The following is a 25969-nucleotide window of genomic DNA, read 5'->3' on the forward strand; positions in this document are numbered from 1 at the left end:
TGTTGGCATGGTGGAGCACATTGACAATGATGAAACAATCCTCAAGTATGTTCTTTTCACTGATGAAGCAACATTTCATATGTGCGGCCTATTAAACTGTCATAATGTTAAGATCTGGGGTTCAGAAAACATCCATGACTCACGTGAACTTATACGTGATAGCCTAAAGGTGAATGTCTAGTCTGGGGCCAAATACAATAGAATCCTTAGTCCATTCTTCATTACAGAAAAGATAATCGCAGCCAATGTGTACCTAGACATGTTCACTGAATTTGTGATCCCACAACTGGAAATGTATTCAACTCACATAATCGTCCAACATTATGGATCAACTCCAAACTGGGGTTTGGCTGTGCATAAAGTTTTGAATGAACAGTTTCTTGGAAGGTAGATTGACATGATCCAATTTCATACCACCTTGCTCATCAGATATGACCCCTCTAGAATATATATAAATTTAGCTTCCCTTATGAAAAGGTTGCCAGATTTGACAAAGCATATTACATATAATTTGGAAACACACTTAAAAGGTAAAATGATACACATTAGAAACGGTTAGGGAATCAGATATGCAAAATGTCAGAAAAATTTATACCTAAGTAGCGTTTGTGCTCATTTACAGTTAAGAAAGGGGGGGGGGGAATATCATCAGATAGGTTAGAATGATTTGAATGCCGCGAGAAAAATAATAGTACGGATTGATTGGCATTGATATCTAAACCACAACAGCCATCAGTTAAGATAACTTGAAATTTCCATTATCACTCCCATACAAATGATTTCTCAATATCTGAACCGATCCTTTGAGGGCACTAATGGCTCTTTCCTCACAATGCTGTGTGTTAGGCCCAGGTTTTTACATTTGTTGGCAAAGAAGGAGGGTATGGTACCTCGTGCTCCCACCATCAGACCTATTACATCAATGTGGGACAGGCTATATTTATCTTTATAGAATGGGATTGTTGGTTCATCTGTTTCTTTTCACCGTCCACCTCATGCGGTTGATCTGCATGTGTCTCAAATCTGATGGTGGGATCGAGAATGTATGCAGAGTTGTTCTTAATGGCAATGATATCAATTCGCCGAACACTTCCTTGTGTGGCTAGTCCCTGCACCTCTTGATGGACCGTAAACCCTACTTCCTTCAGCGCCTCGGACAGCATGGTGATGGATGTTGCGAAGGGCCTCACTATAGGGGCAGAAGCCAATGTCAAAGACGTCGTGTACCAAACACCTGTTCGTGATTTCGACCTAAAACAATGAATTGAGGCAGCCATGCGAACCTGGCAGGAACTGGATGTTCTGTGTGCAACACAGGGTGTACATGTAGAGGTCTACTAATTTTTGCATATAATTTAAAGAGATGCGCTTTAAAATACAAAAACCTTACTGCGATACCATGTCCAGTTATTTTTTAATCCAGTGTTGAAGTTTTACGGATAATTTGTGGACACCATTCCCTATTACCTCCAAAAATACCAGCTAAAAGAGCTTGAAGTAATCGGACTTCTGGTTGGAGCAAGAGGTACCGCTACTCTCTTCATGAAAGATGTGTTTAAGAGGCTTGGAATACCTACATCTATTATTCCAGTTGTAACTTTAGCTGCATTGAAAGAATCAATTGCTCTACTGAAGCATCACCTATATTCGAAATCAAACTAAGTTTATTAGCATTCTTTACTTTTTTATAACACTTACCTCTCTAAAACTAGGTATATTTCCACTAATCTCAATTATTTGGAGCTATGTACTTGGAGTTTCATTGTTAAAACAAAATCAATGGTTCAATAAACTTGTAAACATTTATATGGTTAAGTACTCTTTGTCCCTTGTGGCAGCTCACTAATGGTGAGAAGATTTATAAATTAATTAATTTCAACTAAAATAGAAAAATGAAAGATTAACTGTTTATTCATACTTAAGATATCTTTCTTTTAACACAAAATGTCAAGATGTTTTGAAAGTAATAAAATATATAATATGATGTTAACTACTTGAGAAAATAGGTACCAGACAAATTGTAGAAATGTTCGCTTGATTTCTGAATAGAGTTCTCACATGTTCTGGAAAATGGTTACAATTTCAAGTGCACAAAATTTGTCCCAGCCAAATGATCGAAAATGTATAATAATCTTTATAGCTTGTATATAGGCTATGTAAAACTTTTTATAATATCACAATATCAAAACCATGATCACTTTCTGGATTTAATTGAGTTTCCAGTAGAGAGTAGTTATGTCTTCTAGTATTTAATTTAATTTGATTGAAATTACTAAATTCCATGGCACTTAAATACTTGGCAGATGTTCATCACTTTAAATCGTACAGTTCAACATGTTTCTCATTGTGTGTTGTTGATCCCTAGTATTTATGTTTGTAATGTACATGTTTCCTTTAAACCAGTGATCATCAACTTGTGTATGAACAGGCACTGGGAGTGCTTGGCTGATGTGTGCTTACTGTAGCGTGTAGAGGACCGATTTGTGACGTTGCCTTGTGAACAGAGGCGGTTCTTGCCATCCATTCAAACAAGAGATGTGAGGAGCAGAAAAGACTTCAAAACGTAGGCTACACTGAAGAAATACAACTTACAGATACATTATACAACTCACAGTAATAAATATGGCAGATACGAAGAGAAGAGTGTGTAACATTAATTATTCAACAATTGAAATAAAATGAGCTAGAAGTTGTTTAAGACCACAAGTTAGTGAATCGGCTGCGCAATTCAGTTATAAAATTTCACTTGTAATATTAAGATATTAGAAACCTTTTAAAGATTGAAAATTTTTCGAAGAATGTTTAACTATAACTGAAGAACTTTTCTCTCAACAAGTGTAGGAGTTTGAATCTATCAGTTTGTCTCCTTCCACTGTGATTCGTTCCATCCAAGGTCTAGCCGAGGATGTTCAGGTGCAACTAGTAATTATTTATCAGTCTTTCATTTGTTATTCTTTGGCCAGTAGATGAAGATACTGATGTTAGCGATACTCCCCAGCTGGTGATGTTTGTAAGAGGCGTTATTGAAAACCTTCAGATTAAGGAGAGCTCATTATATTATTCTCATAAAGGATACTACTACTGGTTCCGATATTTTCATGTAGAGGCTGTATAAATTATTTTGGACTTCCTTGGACTAAACTTGTATCCTTGGCAACCAATGGTACTCCTTCCATGGTTGAAAGTAAAACAGGTATAATAAGGAGTCTAAAGGACGAAGTGAAAAGCGTTAATTTATCCCATGAAGTTATTTCTATTCACTGCATTATACACCAACAGATCATGTGCGAAACAAATAAAAGATGCTGTTATGGAAATAGCCTAGTTGGAAAAATCACCAACATATATATAATATAAATTTAGCTTCCCTTATGAAAAGGTTGCCAGATTTGACAAAGCGTATTACATATAATTTGGAAACACACCTGAAAGGTAAAATTATATACATTTAAAATGGTTAGGGAATCGAAGGTCTCACTCATCGTCAATTTAAGTCTTTCTTGAATGCAATAGTATGGCGATCTGTCATAGTAGTCTGTCTGTAGTGACTAAATCGTGGCAAATTATTTTCTTAGAACCGAGGGAGGAAACATCGTTCACGGAGAAAAAAGAAAAGCCTGTATCAAAAGTGAAAAATGAAAAAATTGATTTGTGAATTTGCCTTCTTAATGGAATTATCTGAATGCTTTAAATTGTTTTCTACAAGGTAAGAACAAGATTATTACACAGTTATATGACAGAGTGAAGGCATTTAATATTATGGAACATTAGCTTAACTAAAAGGATAAGTTACAGCACATTTTTCAAAATTAACAACAATATACTGTAGGCCTACTAGTTTCTTAAGACTTTGAATTTCGAAGAATATATTCACACAACATGCGATCTGCGCCAGGAATTTGATTCGAGATTTAAAGACTAGGAAAGTTTTAAATTTCATTTTCGATTATTATCTGTAATTGGAACTTATTGATTTACTTTTCGATAGTGGATTTAAGGACAAATTTCAAAACAAAAGAAGTTTATCTGACTTTTATATGAACTTTCCATGTGTTAGATTTCCCCGATTGTACAGACATGCATGTTCGGATCCACATATCTGTGCAAACAGTAATTTTTTCCTATGATGAAGATAAACAAGCCATGTCATGGAAGCAAAGTATCAGAGCACAACTTAAAATGTGCTCTCAGATTATGCATTATCCAAAGAATATTTCCAAACGTTGAGAAATTGCTGAGGAAAAAGAGAATTAAACAAATCCCGAAAAATCAGTGCTAATGCCAGTGTTGAGTGAACAGAATGGAGTTAATTTCTGAATTACTATTTCTAGGGTTTTTATGTGTTTTGTTCAACATTTTCCATAACAGAAGCAGTTTACACATTTACATTAATTGTCATACATTGCTCGAATAATTAACATGAAATGTGTATTACATTTCTGAAAGTAATTATAAATTTATTAACTTCTTTGTTGAAAATAGGCTACAATGTTTTTCAAATTGCTTAAGATAGTTTATTTAGTTATTTCCATTTAGCCTGTATCTTTTTGCATAAGAAAACAATTATAACCCTATGCAGTAAATTCATATTGTGGTCCCGCTGCTGAATGTCTTACCTGCCCTGTTACGACTTTCCCTTGCCGAGAGGGCAAGCGGGCAAGGTTTGATGACGACACAGTGCTCTGAGTTGTAGACCACTGCTTTAAACTGTAATGCCATATCTGAAGGAAAACTTTATGAATGTTGGGTAGGTTTGCCATCAAACAAAATGTGGATTTCATTTCTTAAAACTATATTCATAAAGAATAATATTGATTACTAAAGGTTGTAGAGTATTATTTTTCTCTCCTGGGCATGATATATATCGATGACCCAGTTCAAAAGGGAAACACCTCAAAATTTCAACATTGAGAAACCTGAATTCCAAAGCTTCATATTACTGTGAAAAATTCAATTAACACACTTTAATTTGACGATTATAGTTTATGTATAAAACATCATTAACAGAATTTGGAGTAATTTCAATGATCCTTTGATTTTTCACAGCAACATAAAGCTTTAAAAATGCATGTTTCTCAAAACGTTAAATTTTGAGTTGTTTCCCTTTTTTTGAACTGGGCCATCGATATGCACGAATGCCTAGTGAGCAGAAAAAAAAAAGAGGAAAAGAAACACTGCCAACACAATCCTACAGGTTCAGCATAACATGAGGCATAATGCCTGTTTTGAGTTTAAAAAAATGATAAAATGACAAAGTTAGTATAAAATGATATCAGTATTATGGTGTGGCAGACGTGTTGCCATCGTTTTGTGGATCTTCCTGAATTTCTTCTCTCACGACAATTATAACTGTATAATTTATACTTACTGCTGTATAATTGAAGAGTGTGATGCCAAAACTCGCTCAGTCCATTTGGCCATTTTTATGATTTATACATATTTTTTTTAGACCTCTATCATATTTTAAGCTCCTTTTCTTTCAAAACAACGCCAATCCTTGTCTAAAAGTTTGTGTTATTGTGCATGTCACTTGAAAACTCGCTCAGTCCATAAACTGGTGGGTAAAAAACTAGCCCAGTCTTTTCATAAAAATGGACAATGTGTATTGGGATCACGCTGTTCAATTATGGACTTCTGGGAACGGGATAAATTTATCTTGAATGCTTGGGAACGGAAGATACTAAGGAAAATATATGGACCAATACAAGAAGGAGACTGGGATAGGCAGAACATGAGTTAAGAATGAATCAACAAAGAAAAGCACGAAAAGTTTTGGAAGAGAAACATGAAGAAAGGAGAAGGGTTGGATGAGATCGAAGAAGATCTAACACAGATGAACATTAAAAGATGGCGACAAAAGGTTTTGGATGGAACAGACTGGGCCGTTGTATTAAAGGAGGCCAAGGTTCCTATAGGACCAGAGAGAGAGTGAGTGAAATATAATAATAATAATATTAACGATAGGTATGCTCAGTGTGTTTCACTATTTTAACTACATAAAGCATTACTGGCAGAATGAGACTTTTGTACAACTGAATTTTTTTTTTTTTGAAGTGTCAGAATAGAGAGGAAAGCAGGGGATACACTCGACATATTCTTTGTAACATTCTTATATAACTGATGACACTGCCATATTAATCTTCTATCAAGTTTTATTCCGAGATATTTTGTGTTTGTTGCATATGGTATATCTTTGTTATTCATTTGTAATGGAGGTGGTATTAAAGGTCTTTTTGTGAAAACTATTATACTTGACTTTTCTTCATTTATTTGAATTCTCCACTTGTGCACCATTGAGTTAATTTCTGCAAATAACTTTGGACTGTATTTATTGAATTTAGAATACTGAAATAAATTACTGTATTGTCTGTGTATTGAGCAATTTGAGATGATTCATGAATAGGTAGATCAGACCTGTAGATATTACAAAGTGCGGGAACCAAGACTGAGCCCTGAGGAACACCAGCCAGTATTTTCCTGGGTGATGACAATTCTATTTCCAATTTAATTTGAAAAGTTTATCCTGTAAATATGAAAGTTGTCAGAAATATGTTTAGTTTTGAATATAAAGTGCTTGAATTTCCAATGTAGAATGCGCCATTAAGATAGTACACTTGTACGAGCCTCAATGAGAATGGAAAATGTTCTGTTGCCACATGCTTTGTCTATAAAGAGGGCATTTACGTTATCGCAATCACCATAATGTACTGGGTAAATTACGAAATGATAATTAGCAGTGTTGCCAATATAAGTTCAGGAAAGACCAGCAGGCAATAATGAATTTTCCCCAAATTCTTATGCTATCAGTGTAAATAAATGTTTCTTTGAACTGTGAGAAGTTAAATAACCGCTAATCTTTGCATGTCGACTATTTTTCTCCATTGGTATCTAAAATCCATTAGAACTAGCGGAAAAACCGCTAATTTGGTAGCATTAGGATTGGCTGGTGTGTCATACTAGTGTATTTTCATCACCCCTATGTATTCTTTGTAAGTATCGAAACTCTGTAATAAATAAAATTCATCTAATGAGGTGCACAGCAATTAAGAAGATAGGAGATATATGAACTCAACTTATAACATACTACTTACTCACAGACCTGTTACTAAATCTACATATTACTCTGTGAAGAGATTTATTAAATCTACATACTTAGACTTCAACAAACAAAATTTGACAACACAATCCCAAGGGAAAAAATGGAACTCTCTGCATTAAAATCCACAGTTAATTCCCGATTTACCACGAAAATCGTCTGTAGCTGCATTTAGATTGGCAACAGGCCATGATTGTTTGGCTAAACACCTGCATAGAATTGGAATATATCAGTCCCCTAACTGCCCATTGTGCAACTCAAACCAAGAAATGGATTCGGAACACCTCAAAATCTGTGCTTCATTGGCTGGTCACGATAATATCTTTGAAAAATATTGGAGTGCAAGAGGTCAAATGACTTTATTGCCAAACGCCTGGCATTAGAAAACAACAACAACATACTACTGGGATGCTCACAAGAAAATGGAGTAAATTCAAGTCTTGAACATGTATAGTTGTAATATTTATAACAAATTAAATATGTACCGGTATCAATCATTTATGTACAGGGCATTCCCCTCAGCTTACAGCTGGGAACACGAGCATCAGGCATGCTTCCTAAGCTGGTATAGATTGCATTATTATTGATCCCTACTGCCCGTGTATTTTTACTCATATAAGTGATTAATAACAGCATGCACACATATAACAGTGATTAATAATAGCATGCACACAATTAGATGTTTATTTAATGAGTGTTAACCTTCATTACAAGAGTTGTTCAAAGTGAAGTCCATTTACATTCATACATTTCCGACATCTTTTGATAAATTGTTATAGAGTATACATGAAGAACTCTCATAAATTATAGACGAACTTGAGACAATATAAGAAGCGAAATTCCAGGGAGAACTTTGTGTGTGAATAACAACTCCTATAACAGGATACCTAGTCATTGTGGTATACCTGGAAACGAGAAAGTCGATAATATTGCAAAAGAGGCAACATATTTGCATCCAAGACCTCTTCAAGTGATATCTCTATCCAGTGCTTTTACTTCAGTAAAGTCTCATTTTATAAACCTATGGATCAATAATTGGCTCTCTTCTGACAAAGGAAAAATTTTACAGTCCATACAAAAGAAACCAAGTGACCTGGAAATATACAAAAACTTGCCCAGACATGTTCAAACATTTTTAACAAGAGCCAGAACAGGTCACATTGTCACTCAATTGTACCTACACCGATTTCACCTTTCTGATAGTCCTATTTGTCTGTGGTGTAATAATCATGAAGAAGATCTGAAACACATTCTTCTATACTGTCCATCCATAAATCACAAAAGAAGTAAATTAAAATCATCAGTACCGGTTGCAGAAGACACAGCCCTACAGTATATATTGACTACATCCCAACTCTGGCTACTAGCAACAGGCATCTGTAATCAACACTGATTAAAATATTCATGAAAAAAAAAAAAAAACTGAATAGACTACAGTGGACTTTATGTTGTTAGCAAACAGCTGGATACATTAAGAAGATTGATTGAACAACTCCTATAACAGAGTTAGTACTCCTTATAAAATAAAAGTATAATTGTGTGCATGCAATTATTAATCGAAGTTATATGAGTAAAAATACCTGGGAAGTTACGAATCAATAATGACATAATCTGCACCACCCATGGCAAGCTGACGCTGTGCATACTAAGTGTAATAGGAAAAAATTATAATATACAGGGATCCTATCATCAGTACTGGCAATTATCTACAGAGGGTGCAGTTTCACGACACCATGACTTGTGAGCTTTCTGCCAGCAAAACAGCATTAAGGTAAGGCGCCAATGGATACGGACTGGGCCAGACTTCACTGGATCTGACTTGAGCCAGCCTGTGTTACAGCTTACAGACAAGACTGTAGTGTAGCAGACTTCGTGAAGGGAATATGACTTGTGCAGCACAGATGTTAATGGATCTGAGTTCAGAATCTGAAGGTTCTGAACGGTGGCAGTTTGTGCCTAAAATGACAAGAGGTTCACTACTTTTATGATATTACATAGTGTTCCAACAATTTAAAGAATACCTCATTTCTGAAAATACTACAATTCTTTAAAGTAGATAATTGCCTTAAAATGAGTCTGAGTCTGATGATGATCAATTATCTTTGAAAGAACATAGCGATTTTTCTTACATTATCATTCTTTCAACTCGCTCGTGGGTTCTCACCTTGTCATGGTGAAGGAGCTTAAACTTATTGTTTAAGCTAACAAGTAACAAAGAGGTACCCACAGAAACTGCATTAACACCAACGCAGTCCCACTATATTTTTCACTGCTTATGATACATGAAGTCCCTCAGTGTAAAATTCTCCGGAGGTAAAATAGTCCCTCAATTGGATACCCCTCATTTCTCGTGAAAAACAACAACTGAATAGACTACAGTGGACTTCATGTTGTCAGCAGACAGCTGGATACATTAAGAAGATTGATTGATTCTGTCTTTCAACATTCTGCCTGAAAGCTGAGCTAAGCTGTTGCCTAATTTCTGTTCTTCCAAGGACTGATAAATCTAGGCAAACATTCTTAAAAGCAATAGATTCCTCATGCTTCTTAATTTTTAGTGTCAAATGGCGTAAATCTGACACAACAGTGCATGTCAAGCTCGTATCTTTACCCTTAGCAAACAGCAGGCACGGGAAACAAAATAATTTATTAGTATATTCACAACCGCAAATCCAACTGTTTATTTAATTTATTATATTTTTCACATTAAAAGCCCTGCAAAATGTCTTACCTCAGCTTGTTTGTGCTTGCTTTAAATCGAGTTGAGATAATGGCCTTCCATACTTCTTTATTTTACACTTATCTTCCAAGATTTCATTAATTCATTTTGTGTTCTTCCCAAGGGCACGCCTTTCACGGCAAACCCAGCTTTCTCCAATCTTTGCTATTTTCTGCCTTCCTCTTTGTATCTTCGTATGATCCATATATCTTAATGCCGCCTATCATCTGATATCTTCTTCTACCCTGAACTCTTCTCCCATTCACCATTCCTTTCAGTGCATCCTTCAGTAGGCAGTTCCTTCTCAGCCAGTGACCCAACAATTCCTTTTCCTCTTCCTGGTCAGTTTCAGCATTATTGTTTCCTCACCCACTCTTTCCAACACAGCTTCATTTCTTATTCTGTCTGTCCACTTCACACGTTTCATTCTTCTCCATATCCACATTTCAAATGCTTCTATTCGCTTCTCTTCACTTCATCTTAATGTCCTTGTTTCTGAACCATACAATGCCACCCTCCATACAAAGCACTTCACTAATCTTTTCCTTAGTTCTTTTTCCAGAGGTCCGCAGAAGCTGCTCCTTTTTGTATTAAAAGCTTACTTTGCCATTGCTATCCTCCTTTTGACTTTCTGGCAGCAGCTCATATTACAGCTTATAGTACACCTCAAGTATTTGAAGCTGTCCAGTTGCTCTACTGCCTCATTTAGAATTCTCAAGTTTATCTTCTGTATTTTTGTTCCTATGACCATGCTCTTCGTCTTATTTACATTTGAAGAGTCCACTGCAAGAATGATGGATGTCACTTTCTTGTCGAAAATGAACCAAGATTGTCAATGCTTAGCTTAAGACATATAGAATGTACATAGAGAGTTACATGACAGTAACACTGATAGTCATGTCCAGTAATGATCGGAAAATCACAGTTAAGCTTTGAGCGCTAAGCATTTCAAACTTTCAATTGCTTCTCCTGCAAAATGTATTCCAAATGACATCCATCATTCTTGCAGTGGCCTCTTCATTTATCTTCATCCCATACTGCTCACAGCTGTCCTTTCGACTTTAAAGTAGATAATTGCTTTAAAATGAGCCTGATGATGATGATGATGATGATGATCATTTATCTTTGAAAGAACATCGCGATTTTTCCTTGCGTTATCATCCTGTCTCCCAATATTCTGCCTGAAAGCTGAGCTAAGCTGTTGCCTAATTTGTGTTCTTCCAAGGACTGATTGAATTGAATTGAATTTAAGAGGGGGAGGATTTAAACAGCCCTAGCACTGAGACCTAAAAGATCTATTGCGCATCCCCATCATAATATTCATCAGTCCAATAGTTTGATGTTCTTAATGAACTGAATCCGGTGTTGGATCCCGGACTCATTTCACCGGCATTGTCACCTTCATTTCATTCAGACGCTAAATAACCTAGATGTTGATACAGGGTCGTAAAATAGGGTACTGGCGCCTATGATGGGCACAGTGAATTATTTATTGTAATAATAAGGATTTGCGGGTTAGTATGTAGTTACTTTTTGTTCCATATGATTGGCAGTACTGTTAGCAACCATTCTAGCGCATGACCTGTGTCCTGAGAGGATGTGGGAAGCTTCATTTTCGAATTGATTGTGGTCATGGGCATACCCATGATTATTGTCGCTTAAAATTAATAATTCGTTAAGGCTCATTGTTGTCATAAATAGTGTTTGGAGGTTCTGTTGTTACTTGTGCTGTATTCGAAGTTCGATTATTAGCTCCGTTCAGTGTATCTCAGTAAAGGTAAGTGATTATAACGACAAAAATTATACTTGTAGTGTTTAATGGCCCATGCCCATCACTATGTACTAAAATCAATTGATACACAGTGATGGTCACAGTATGCCCATCACTGTTTTTTGTAATTTTACATAATTTAAGTTGTTCATCATGCGTATTTGTAGATCTTGGTACTACGAATATAATATTATAAAACGGATGTTTTAGAACTATTCTAAACCGTAATGGGCACAGTGCCCATCACTAAATATTTCTAAGTGCCCATTACTAGAGCAATGACATAAAACTCACAGACATAGACTACTTCATGTTTAGAATCATTTTATGTCGGAAGATTCTGGAGTAATTTCCGTAGTCAGGACGAACCGCTTTGAGTAGCTAAAAATTTAAATATCCAATGGTAAAAATTAACGCATTAATGTCATATGCATTGTGTTTCAATAGAAGCGCACATTCTTATAAATATGCTCTTTCTTCATATAATTTCATTCCACTTTTGGAATACAATGCATAGGCTAAATACACAGTAGATTGTGCTGATCTAATCAATTTCGTTTCACGTAACTATACACAAAAAATTTAAATATAGGCTATTATCTTAATTTAAATCACATTTATTTTCTCTATTTTCGATGTCAGTAGTTAAAAATTCCTACGTTGACTATACTTCATACTGACTGCATTACGTAGCGATATGTTTACTAAGGAGCCTTGTTTCATCTCCCGAGTTGCTTATGGTTACCAGGCATGGAATGATTAAGTTCACTGTGTTATCGGAGTGAAACATTCGCTGCAGGCCAAGGGTTCACGACAAAACAAAACACTCATAAATTGCATGGTATAACTTCTAAGAAGTCGTTCTAATTATAGTTTGCTTAGTTAGGACATGTCACATGGGAAGAAAATGTAATATCATAACAATGCTTCAGAGACATTATCTTGTTCTCCACCAAAGCATAGTACAGCAATCATTCTATGACAACAAATAACATATAGAGAACTTTTATTTTATGTTATTGAGTTCAGAAATACTGACATCACCAAACGATAGATTTAAATTAAAAAATATATCCTCCAACTTGTTCCTGTTGCAGTAAACTTTAAAAATGCATTACCATAAATTTAATGATTTCCATATATGTATATAAGTAATAAAAGTCCGACGTGTAGATCTACAGCTTTAGTCAAACTCTATTTTATGCCTATTTTTCTTTCAGTCTCAGAATGCCTAATTTTGGAAAAATTAAGTACACTAAAGATCAGTTGATGTCAGCAGTTGCAGCAGTTCGAGATGGTGAGAGAATTAAAACATCTGCTAAGAAGTTTGGTGTACCAAGATCAACACTCCAACGTTACATTAAGGGGCAGGATAAATCTACATTTGGTCCCAAGTCTGTTCTCTCAGGTGACGAGGAGGAAGAAAACAGTGAAGAGTTCTATGTTCTCTTTAGACTGTACGAAGTATTTGCTAAAAAGAAAGAAAAATATTTTGAAAGAAAGGGGACACCTGTAAAACCAGAAGAAATAACGGTTGATAGCATGAAAGTAATGACAGATAAAGAAAGAGATCAGCCAGAAGATAACGAAGAAATAATAAAAAGACAGTTAAGCAGTCAAAGTCAAGTGGATGCAGTAGAAATAGCAAGTAACGAACATTTCCAGACAGAAGAAGTGGGTGCTAATATGGGTATTCAAGAAGATAATCTACTGAAGACACCAGAAAAAAATCTCAGCAATGAAGAAAATAAAACATTGAGAGGATCAGAAGTCCGTACATTGGAGGATTGCTTGATATGGCCTGAAACTCCAAAAAGAAAAAAACATTCGTAAAACTGAAAGAATGCCATACGTTTTAACATCGAAGAAATGGAGAGCTCTGTTTAGGAATAAAGAAGAAAAGAAAGCAGAAGAAAAAAGGAAAAAGGAAGAGAGAAAAAGGAAAAGGGAGATGAATAATGGAGGGAAAATAGCTAAGCGTAAAAGAAGTGTTGAATCAACAAAACACGTAAAACATGGAAGAAAAGTTACTGAACTGTCAACGTTGAGCTCTCACGAGAATCCAAAAGACAGTAGTTTAATAACTGTGAGCCTTTCATATGACCAAAATGTTCAAGCAACTACTAGTCCCGGTATTGGTACAAACATATTAGAGAAGAGAAAGGACACTTCAGAAGAGCCGAATAAGCTGCTTTCATCAGGACTCTGTTACAAGTGCGGCGAGTGTTTAAATAATAAGTGTCTTGGTATTTCCTGCAAAAAATGTCTTAAAGTATTTCACAAGAAGTGTCTTCAAAACGAATTCAGTGATAATGATTCAGAAGATGAGAATGTATACTTTTGCAACAAATGTGTGAGAGAATTAGACGACAGTGAAAGTGATTAAGCCTAATAGATTGATGTAAGAAAGAAAAACATTTAGACTCATAATTAATAGAGGCAAGGGCATCTTAGAAGTTGAAAACGAATCAATTAGTTTTAATTTGAAGGTAAATGTCTCACTTTTGTATCAAATATTAAAGTGCCCATCACTGTATACTTAGGTGCCCAAGTCAGAAGCTCGAGTGCCCATCACTATGTTTTTCTCCTCTTTCAATATTGATGTAATTTTAAAAAAATCAGACACATTATTGTAAGTTCTTTCTTGTGTAAAAGGGTCACAAATATATTCAGTTCTTTATTGGAAAAAAATGAGAAATCTACCTCTGTAAATTAGATGTTCCCAACCAAATATGTGTTGCAATGTGCTTAAAGTGCCCATCACTATATACTTTACCCTAACCCAATAAAATTAAAATTAAAAAAAAATGAACTGAATCAAACTACGGACTGGGACAGTTGATAGCTCATCAAGCTTAGGAAAATGTTTTCCAAAGATGAGAGCTCTTTGATGAGCGAGTGCATTACAGACTCATCTCCCTGTAAACAAGTACAAGATAGGTTGATATTATGTCCCATCCTATATAAGTTCTTCTTGAGGGCGCAGTGCCCTGTAAGGAATCCAACTGCCTTATGATTCTACAATCTGCTACAGTATTCGCCTCATTTCCAGCATCTCAACAATGGATTCCCCACAACAGTCTCTTCTGTTGAAAATACGTGGGAAAAGACATAAATAACTTGCATCTCCGATCTTCAGCCAGTAACAATAAAACTCATTACGAGCTTATGGTCAATAAATATACGTCAGTGATTGAACATTTTATGCTAGCATTTTAACGTGGCCAAAATGATGTTCAGCATTTACTGGTATCTAATACACTCCAAAATGTCATATTCTTGTCAACAATCCGCAATGACCTGAAATAGTCCCACATGAAAAAACCGCTGATCATCTTGACGTTACTTGCGTTTTCACATTGAAACTCAGAGATATGAAAATTATGTCCAAAAAAAAGCATTTGGCATAAAATCCACTCAGAAGGAAGCTTTTCAAAAATAGATATTTTTCACTTCATTGAGTTATTACGTTGCTTTCAATGTTACATCTTTCATGGAGTATGTTTCATTATTAGACTCAGAAGTATTTAGAAACGATTATGTAACATACAGACGCGACAATGTAGGAACAGGGGGAGGAGTTTTTATATGTGTAAAAGAGTGTCTGCAGAGCACTGAAAATTTTAAGGACTCGGAGTTCGAAATGTTGGGTGTAGACATAGCGGATGATTATTCACGAAACATATTACACATCATCAGTTTATACAGGGCTCTGAAAGAAGGCTTGAACGTACTGTGTAAAATAAGAGATATGTTGGAAAACAGACACATTCGCAGCCAATATGTTATCATCGCAGGGGACCTAAACTTGCCCCAGGTAAACTGGCAGGGTACAATAGAGAGAGGGATGGGTCAAGCCCAGTCATTAGTAAACACACTCATCTGGAAACACAACTTAATACAAGTAACAGATAGGGCGACACGGGGAGATTCCTTACTAGACATATTTCTTTTAAGACTATCAGAAATAGTCACAGGTATTGAAGTGATTCCAGGTATTAGTGACCACGGACCACGACGCGGTAATTCTTGAAATATTATGGAATGCTAAGGACAAGCAAAGCGGAACAAAGAACAAAAATATCTTGCAATATAACAAAGCGGGCAGAGAAGGCTTCCAAAATTATCTTAGAGAAAAGTACTCGTCATGGGTAGTAAAGGGCAGTAGTGTAGAAGAATGCTGGGCGGAATTCAAGCAGATTATATTAACAGGAATACAGAAATTTATCCCGGTTAAACGTTTATCAAACAATCCCGATCCGGAATATTATAATAATTACATAAGGAAACTGAAAAGAAAACTAAGGAAATCCTACAGTCAGCGCAAGGAAAGCATTGTAAAACAAACAAAATTCTCACAACTATCGAAAGAACTGCTTAATGCGAAGAAGATAGCGCAGGAAAATTACTTAAATAAACTTTTCAAAGGTGAACAAAATGGGTGGGGGGAATTTTATAAATATGTCAAGAGATGATGCAAGGAAAACTATTCGAGCCTTCCTTTAAAGGATGACCTCAATGAATTTATTGTACAGGACAGAGAAAAAGCAGAAAAACTAAATTCCTATTATGCCACTGTTTTTGGGATGAGGGCAATAATACCTAACTTAGCTTCTGTGGAAAATACGGGGCAGTTTTCTATCAAGCCTAGGGACATAAGAAGGATCTCTAAATTGAAAACTCATAAATCAGTAGGACCTGATGGTATCACCGGAGACATATTAAAATTGGGAGGAGAAGCCATGATTCCCTATCTAGTTCGTATATTTGAAATATCAATAAATAATGGCACTGTCCCGCGAGATTGGCAAGATGCAATAGTGGTGCCAATTTATAAGTCAGGGTCTCGCTCAGATACAAAAAATTACAGACCAGTCAGCCTCACCTCTGTGGTTTGCAAACAGATGGAACACTTGATTTCAGCATATCTAAGGCAGCATTGGAATGATGCAAATTGGTTACATAATTGTCAGCATGGTTTTCGGAGGGACTACTCATGTGAGAGTCAGTAACTGTATGTCAGGATTTAGCAGACAGAATAGATTCAAATAGCCAAATAGATGCAGTGATTATTGATATTAAACGCGCATTTGATGTAGTCCCACATGACATACTGTTGGTTAAACTACAATCAACGGGGGTTGACTTCAGAGTACTCCAGTGGATCAAGGAATTTTTAACTTGTAGCACTCAGAGAGTACAGGTGGGGGAGGAATTATCGAGCCCAATAGAAATTACTTCCGGGGTCCTGCAGGGGAGTGTCTTGGGGCCCCTTCTATTCCTTGCTTTTGTCAATGATCTGTCAGTTAACATCTTGTGCAGGGTTCGATTATTCACAGATGACTGTATCGTATATAGGGAAATAAAAAGTCATGAACATACTACTCTTCATCAGAATGACCTCAATAGAATAAACGATTGGGCAATGACCAACAAAATGAAAATAAATTCTCTAAAGAGCAAAGCCATTAGCTTTACAAGAAAAAGAAATAAAATAATCGCATTGTATATGTTAGGGGGTGAAACCATTCCGGAAGTTAACAAATGTAAATACCTAGGAATAACATTTAGCAGCGATCTCGGCTGGGGGGGAACACGTTACTGACACAGCAGGAAAGGCAGGAGGGTGTTACACTTTGTGATGAGGGTACTAAGGAAAGGCTCTGATAAATCCAAAGAGATTGCATATAAATCGCTAGTTCGTCCAGTAATGGAATATGGTGCTGCATGTTGGGATCCTTACAGATTAGAACATATTAAGACACTGGAAAAGATTCAAAAACGGGCTCTCAAGTGTTGTCGTAATAATTCACCATTAAATTGGGACACACTCACAGACCGGAGAACGCGAATTCGATTATGCGCAATGTTCAAAACATACAGAGGTGAGCCTGCCTGGAGAGAAAATAAAAAATAGGTTGCAGCTTCCAAATTACTCTTCAAGGAATGACTACTCATATAAATTGAGGGAAAGAAGGCACAGGACGGACACTGGGAAGTTTTCTTTTCTCAATTGTACTATCAAGGACTGGAATGCTTTACCTGCAGACTTACTAAAGGCTTTACTAATAACCAAAAATGTATTTAAAAATAGGCTTAAGGACTTTACTAATAGACGGTAGTATATTATACCACGGCCAACTTGATGTTCCTTTTGCTTTTTTTGTATACGGCCTTGACAATACAGGTAGTAATATTTTCCTGAAATTGGTTAATTTCTCAATTCCACAACGAAGCGCTGTCTGCCAAGCTTTGGTATCCACAGACGAAATACTTAATATGAAATAAAATAAATGATTAAAGAGTAATAATAACACTTATAAATAATAAATAAAAAATAATTAGTATTATTATGTTTAGTTCTGTTAATTATGATAAAAGTGTGAGTTTAAAAGCAGGGAAGGTACCACATAGTAACCTGTTCAGTTTAAGTAACATGATGAAAAAGGCGTAATTTTGTAGTTCATTCACTGAGTAGTACCCCTAGACTAAACTGCGATGTTTCAAAGTAATCACTTGGGTAATTACTTACTGTAACTTGTACTGAGTTTTATAATTTTACTCACTGCACTTATACATTCCACTTGATATTGGAGATTCAAGAATCATAGTTTCAAGATTTTGCAACTCAGTGGATCATAAGCCGCATTCTTCGAAGAAACAAGCTTTTCAGCTAAAGCTGCTGCAACGTTATCTAGAAGCAGTCTAACAAATTTCACAGTAATGATATTAGCAAGTCGGTTTTGGCCGTCTTCATCACAAATTGGCATTGCAAGAGACAGCACCTACACAGTAACGTCTCAATTTCTGAACACAAATTTTCTAATATATTCTTCTGATGATTAAGCAGCTCATCTAGAATCAATTTTGCATGAATACTGCCTTCATCGGTCTCTTTCCTTACATTTTCCTGTTCTTTATGTAATGGATCTCTTTCAATTAGCTGGAGTTTTTCGGTTGTATACGATATCTCATCTTGCTTCTCTTGTAACACCTCATTAAGTTGTGTAATTTTCACATGCAATCTGTTAATTATTTCTTTTTAGCTCCACAAAGTTGACAACGTCTGTTTGCGTCACTTTATGGTCATTTTCAACTGGCAGGAAGGGAATGTCATTAACTGATGCTGAGCCACTCGGAACATCTTGTTCAAATAGTGAAAAACCAATATTACTAAAAGATTTGAGTTTCTTGGGTGGAGGGAGATCAGTTTTAGTAACTGTTCGTCATGGTCTTCTGATATCTGTCAATTATACCTAGGATAATGAGGGAATATTGTTGCCACAGGATTTGGTTTTAATAGTCTAAATTTCCCATTATTAGAATAATCTTCTTCCCTGAAATGTAAACTACAAACGACTGAAGATGGGGAGTTGCTTTAGGAAGAAAGTCTCGGCGTTAAATCACTTTAAGCCATTTTCGCATCTTTCCCTTACTTACTTACGGCTTTTAAGAAACACGGAGGTTCATTGCCGCCCTCACATAAGCCTCCTATTGGTCCCTATCCTGTGCAAGATTAATCCAGTCTCTATCATCATATCCCACCTCCCTCAAATCCATTTTAATATTATCCTCCCATCTACGTCTCGGCATCCCCAAAGGTCTTATTTCCTCCGGCCTCCCAACTAACACTCTATATGCATATCTGAATTCGCCCATACATACTACATGCCCTGTCCATCTCAAACGTCTAGATTTAATGTTCCTAATTATGTCAGGTGAAGAATACAATGCATGCAGTTCTGCGTTATGTAACTTCCTCCATTCTCCTCTAATTCCATTGCTCTTAGCCCCAAATATTTTTCTAAGAACCTTATTCTGAAACACCCTTAATATCTATTCGTCTCCCAAAATAAGAGTCCAAGTTTCACAACCATACACAACAAACCGGTAATATAACTGTTTTTATAGATTCTAACTTTCTGACTTTTTACAGCGGACTAGATGACAAAAGCTTCTCAACCGAATAATAAGAGAGATTCCCTATTTATTCTAAGTTTAATTTTCTCCCGAGTGTCATTTATATTTGTTACTGTTGTTCCAAGGTATTTAAATTTTTGTCCACACCTGTGGAGTAACGGTTAGCGCGTCTAGCCGCGAAACCAGGTGACCCAGGTTTGATTCCCGGTCGGGGCAAGTTACCTAGTTGAGGTTTTTCTGGGGTTTTCCCTCAACCCACTATGAGCAAATGCTGGGTAACTTTCAGTGTTGGACCTTGAATTCACTTCACCGGCATTATCACCGTCATCTCATCCAGAGGCTAAATAGCCTAAGATGTTGATAAAATAACCTACTAAAATAAAATAAAATATTTGAATTTTTCCACCTCTTCGAAGGATACAACTCCAATTTTTATATTTTCATTTCGTACAATATTATGGTCACGAAATATAATCATCTTTCCCTGTCACTCGGAAATTCGTGGAATGATATTGCTCCTCCACTCTTTTTTTCAATTCGAAGTACACAATAGTACAAAAAATACGTCATTTTGAATCATATCACAATAAACTCACATACCAGTAGAAAGAAGCGCAATATTACTAATTATAATCGTACAAGAAACCATACACATATTCCTCAGTGAACTTTGGGAGTCAGTGCCATCTGGCGGGAATTTCATATTTTCTCCATTACAGCTTTAAGACAGGGATCAAAATGAATTGTCAAGGCCAGTAAAGAGAAGCGAAGCGAGCATCAAGTTGGCCGTGATTATACACACTACTTAAAGGGTGTAATTGATATCTTGTTATTTGAAGTGTTCTATCAGTGAGGAAGTGTGTAGTGTCAGTGAAGTGTGTTGGTGTCAGTGAAGTGGCTGTGCAAAGTATTTGAACAGTAAAATGGTTAGAAGTGTTAGTAAAATCAGGTAGAATCAGTGAAGTGAGTGAGTTGACAGCGAAATAAGTGTAGTGCCGAAAGGTTGTATGCTTTTCCCCTATTCTTACGTTTTCTGGATGCTAATGTGGCCTGACTTTTTTATCCCCTGTACAACACTTTCTTCCTTCATTTCAAATTTGGCGCTGATAAATAGTAAAATACTGTATAACAATTTTACTGCCTGTATTGCTAGAGATGGTGATGTGTCTAAATGGGTCAAATTCTTCTCAGTGATGCTTCAGCAGAAAGTGCCAAATATTTCCAGACTCGAATGTTTCATACCGAGCATACCTGGATCGAATGCATTTGTGAAATGAATGTTTTCAATGATAAAGAACAAATGGACTGATTTGAGGAACAGATGCTCACCGTAACTGATAAACTCAGAACTTCAAATTGTTATAAATTTTGACATGCCCTGCAAAGAGTTTTTTTGATGTATTAAAAAAAGACAGTAAATTGCTAAATAAAGCAAAATCAATTTCAAAATACGAAAATGTCATTAAAAATTAGATACTTAGGGCCGAATTCATAGTCAACACTTATAGTAAGGAAACACTTAAGCAGTTGCTTATAATAATTTCCAATTCATAAATCCCACTGAAGTGAACACTTATTCAAATAAGGTAGCTTGTCAGCTTACTCAAGTGTTTCCTCATATGCATTGTAATCAGCTGATTAGGTATATTGTAGATGATGATTATGACTTAATTTAATTTATTGAGTTCTGTAATTAAAATGAAAATGAGTTTCGGCAAGCAAAAGATATATCAGAGATATGGAAAACCCTTTAGAGATGTATAACGATCAACAATTTAAGAGGAGATACCGTTTCGACAAGAACACTGTTGTGAATATTCTGGTGTCTCTCATTTAAATTCACAATACAACCATGAGGCCTACCAATTTCGCCACTGCTGAAAGTACTGGTTGCTTTGAGATTTTATGATACAGCAGCATTTCAGGTAGATTTAAGTGGAATTTTTTTTTTTTTTCGAAAAGTATTCACGTCCCAACAAAGTGTTATTTGCATTTTTGTTTGTATTCTACCCAAGGAATAAGCTGTTAAAATTTGCGTAATTATATCATTTCCACTTTGTTTAGCACAAAAATAACTGAAAAACAAATGAAAATGATTTACTTACAGGAATATTTCCGGAGTTTGCATTAAGCTCAACTGAAATTTTGTTCCATGTCAATTTCTTCTTTTGGAGAGAACAATTATCAATTTTTTTTTTTACTTTCGACGATATCTCCATATTTCATAACTAGTTATCTTAGCTCACTTCTTTCTTTTCTATAAAATGCTTTCTGGACATCTTGTATAATTTTTAGCTCTATAATATTTACTTCTGTATTTGTTTATGACAATAATGCCAATTTAACAATTTGAAGGTGCTGGAAAACAATTGAATGTAGGAAAGAGCTCACGTCTAGCCATGTTGCCATATTTCTTTCGATGTCAAGGGAATGCTCAGGGCATATGAATGAGTAGCATCTCTGCAATACGATCTGAAATAAGTGCTAAGGAAATGCTCATTACTTAAGTGTTTCCTCATTTTATAAGTGACGACTATGAATTCGACCCTAAGACACAAAAATATGAGTGTGTGTGTGTACAATAGTTGTATGTGTAATCCTTCAATATGTAACTTTAATAGAAATTAAGAAAGCATAAGTCACTAAAACAGTCGATAATATTTTCCTTTTTTTTGTTGGCAACCCTAATATATTCACACTTGCTTGTGCTTTCATTTCAGGCAAAAGAAAACGAGCTTGAATTGGAAAATCAATGATCTCAGAACCGAATGTCTCGGAAACAGACACAATCTAAACACGGTTTCTGAAAATATTTGATGTCAACTGGATTTCTTGAGTTTTCAAGGCTGTTGGAGACCAGACAATGCACCAAAAGTCCGTTCCAACTTCGTATTAAGTTGCTGTTTAACATTTTCAAGTTTTTGTTTAGTCTGAGCCAGCACTTCCTGAGCTTGGACCAGATTTGGAGGAAGTCCCTCGTACTTCTCGAGATCATTTCTAATTGAGGAGCATTCACTTTCCATTGCAGTGTAGGCTTCCATTCTCTCTTTTATCAGATGATGATTTTCCGAGACTCCCAGTTTCTGCAGTTCGTCCTGTGGTTAATATAGAAAGAATATTGTAGACAATACTAATAACGAATTTGTGTACTTACATAATAATGAATTATAAAGAAAAATACCTTAAGCATTTCCAATGTTTTCTTGTATTTATCCATTCTATGTTGAAGTAGCTGTGTTTCAGCAACTTTCCTTTCCATTGGCTCCTTGAAGTCCTGGAGTTCTCTCTGTAAAGACTGAATATCCCTATTAAGAAAAAAGTTTTAACAGACAAAGAGAACACATTTATTCTTAAATGGGCTAAACAAAAAACCTGAACATTCTGTATAGAGTAATACAGGTACCATGAATGTGACAGACAAAACGTCATACCAACAGATTTTAAGCATTTGAAACTAAAATAGAGAACAGAAAGATTGTTTGGTCATACTTAGACATCTTTCTTTTAACACAAAGTGTCAAGACGTTTTGAACGTAATAAAATATGTAACATGCTGTTAACTATTTGAGAAAATATGTACCAGACAAATTGCAAAATGTTCACTTGATTTCTAAAAGGGTTGCCACATATTCTGGCTAGTTTTAAGTGTCCCAGCCAAATGATCGAAAATGTATAATTATATTTATAGCTCGTATATATGTAAAACTATCTAACATCGCAATTTTAGAACCATCACCACTTCGTAGTTCAGTTTTCAGTAGAGAATACTTATGTATTTACTGTATTTAATTTAATTGAAATCACTAAATTCCATGGCACTTATATACTTGACAGATGTCACCCACTTTACATCATGAAGTTCAACGTGTTTCTCATTGTGTGTTGTTGATCTCTGGTATTTATGTTTGTAATGTACATGTTTCCTTTAACTGTAATACCATATCTGAAGAAAAACTTTATGAAAGTTGTAGGTTTGTCATCACACAAAATGTGGATTTCATTTTTTAAAACTATATTCATAAAGAACAGTTTATTATTATTATTATTATTATTATTATTATTATTATCATTATTATTAAAGGTTGCAGAATGTTATTTTACTCTCCCCGGCATTATATACATGGAGAAAGGATGTTTCTTGTTACGAATGCCCAGTGGACAGAAAAAAAGAAACAGGCTACCAATAGATTGTCAAAACAATCCTACAGGTTCAGCATAACATGAGGCATAAAGACTTTTGAGTTAAAGGATATGATAGAAGGACAAATCTCAAAATTAGTATAAAATGAGCAAACTTAGAAACCAGAAAGAGAATGTATATTTTCAATGCATAATTCATCAACAACAATATTATTGTGTGACAGAACTGGTTCTACCGCCATCTTTTTGTGGATCTTTCTGAATTTCTTCTACCACAAAGATTGCAACTATATAATTTATACTTGTTGAAAATATAATTATGGACATTGTGGGAGAGGGATACATTTATCTTCAATGTTTGGGAGAGGAAGATACTAAGGAATATACAGGATGAAAACATTTCAACAGAAAATCAAGTTTCTGTGCTCAAGGATGTTTTAATTCTACTTTATGATGCATTTGTACTCAGTCCTCTATTTACTCAGCAGTTAATGTAATGCCACAGTCTACTATATACAGTCACGAAGCTTGAGATGATTTTTTGCATTTCTCACGATAGTTGCTAGCCGCTTGGAGCACTGTGAGTACTAGGAACAATAGACTGTGTCACTGCCATCGTGATCTAATACAGGCCGTAAGGCAGACCATGTGACTCTGTTAACCCGATCACGAAGGGCGGCATTTCAACCATATAAATTAATTTGAATGCATAAAGAGTAACATATATTTCTCTATAATGTAGTATATTTGCATTAATAACATTTAAAACAATGATTAGGAGACACTTCAGACATAATTCCTTGCGAGTTAAGGTGTAATATTATTTTTGGTGTGAAAATTACGTTGTTCGTATGTGTAATACCTGCCTTTATTTTAATTAAATATTGCGAAATTCTTGTACATTCATTTATGCACAATTCAATAATTTTCAGTTGCACTGCACGAATATTTAGATATGTTGAAATTCAGGGGCGAATGCTAGTCACGAAAGTTAGGTTTGCTCTTTTATTCATAGAGGAAGATAGGAGGATATAATAATTCATAATTAATAAAAATAATCAGACCCACATAAATAATTTATTTTATAATTATGAAATCATTACGAGTCATGGATCATATTCGCTTATGAGATATAGAAGTTCGATATGATATAACAAACATGGCCAACAAAACAGTTTATTTAGTTTTTTTCGATCCTGCCAACCAATGCATATTGTTTTATTGAGCTGCACTGAACGAGCGCACATATTCTCTATAATGTCTGTCTTCTCTTGAATAGTCCTTGGGGAAAATGGATTTAATAATAAGATTTCAATAACACACAATTCCGAACTCATTGCAACACTTCAAATTAGTGTTTAAGAATTAATAATACATGCAGCAGCTAACATATGCATTCCGCTCATACAATACAGTAGCGTGCAAATTAATCCGAACAACGTAATTACTTATCCAAAAACACTCAAACGGGATAAAAAAAGGATCTAAGACATACCTCAGTAATCTATGTGGCCTCCCTTGTTCCTAATAACAGCTCTGAGATGATTTGGCATGGATTCCACTAATTTCCCACAAATATTCATTTCTTCATCGCGAAACCATACACCAATGAGGGCAGAAATCATCATCTCCTTTGTAGAACAATCCATTTTTTGCATTCTTCTTTTGCAAATTGACCACAAGTTCTCAATGGGGTTGATGTTGGGTGAGTTGCCTGGCCAGGGGAGTACCCAAATATTCTTCTTGTTGAAGAATTCTGTAGTTTTTAGAGACGTATGGCATGGTGCCAGGTCTTGTTGGAACACACCTCTGCCATCCGGAAATGAATTTTGCAGCTGGGGTAAGATTCTGGTTTCCAATAAGTGAATATATTTGTCAGAATTCATCATTCTCTTGATAGGTATTAATGCTCCAGGCCCTTCATGTGTAAAACAACCCTAAAACATTACTTTAGGGGGGTATTTGGGTGCTTGTTGGAGATGAGCTGCTGTTACTTTTTCGGATTCTTTCCGTATGTAAGAAACACGGTGGCCATGGACCTCGAAATGAGACTCATCGGAAAAAAGTACATTCTTCCAGTCATTCACTGTCCAGTGTTGATGTAATTTTGCCCACATTAAGCGTTTTTTGCACATAACAGGGGTTAGCAGTTGCTTCTTAATAGGCTTACGAGCCCTTTGTCCAACTTCCAAAAGCCTACGCCGCACTGTTGTGACGTGAATATTCGCCCCAGTGGTAGCCATTAACTCACGGGTTAAGTCGACAGCAGTTAGTCTAGGACTTAATTTACTTTTCCTGACAATTAAACGATCATCTGCAGGTG

At 35.6% G+C, this 25969-nt stretch overlaps 1 protein-coding gene across 3 annotated transcripts in view; it reads right to left on the reverse strand.

Annotated features, from left to right (window-relative positions):
• Positions 1 to 22091: 22091 nt before the first annotated feature.
• Positions 22092 to 25969, reverse strand: part of LOC138700065 (myosin heavy chain, clone 203-like) — a 44220-nt gene continuing 40342 nt past the window's right edge. For all 3 annotated transcript variants that reach the window (XM_069826370.1, XM_069826369.1, XM_069826371.1), the window contains 2 exons: positions 22688 to 22811; positions 22092 to 22601 (listed from right to left, as the gene is read on the reverse strand). In XM_069826370.1, the coding sequence (XP_069682471.1) occupies positions 22347 to 22601; positions 22688 to 22811 (379 nt within the window). In that variant the 3' untranslated portion in view covers positions 22092 to 22346. The remainder of the gene's footprint in view (positions 22602 to 22687; positions 22812 to 25969) is intronic.

The sequence above is a fragment of the Periplaneta americana genome, chromosome 5 (assembly GCF_040183065.1).
Source record: "Periplaneta americana isolate PAMFEO1 chromosome 5, P.americana_PAMFEO1_priV1, whole genome shotgun sequence".
Classification (NCBI taxonomy): Eukaryota; Metazoa; Arthropoda; class Insecta; order Blattodea; family Blattidae; genus Periplaneta; species Periplaneta americana.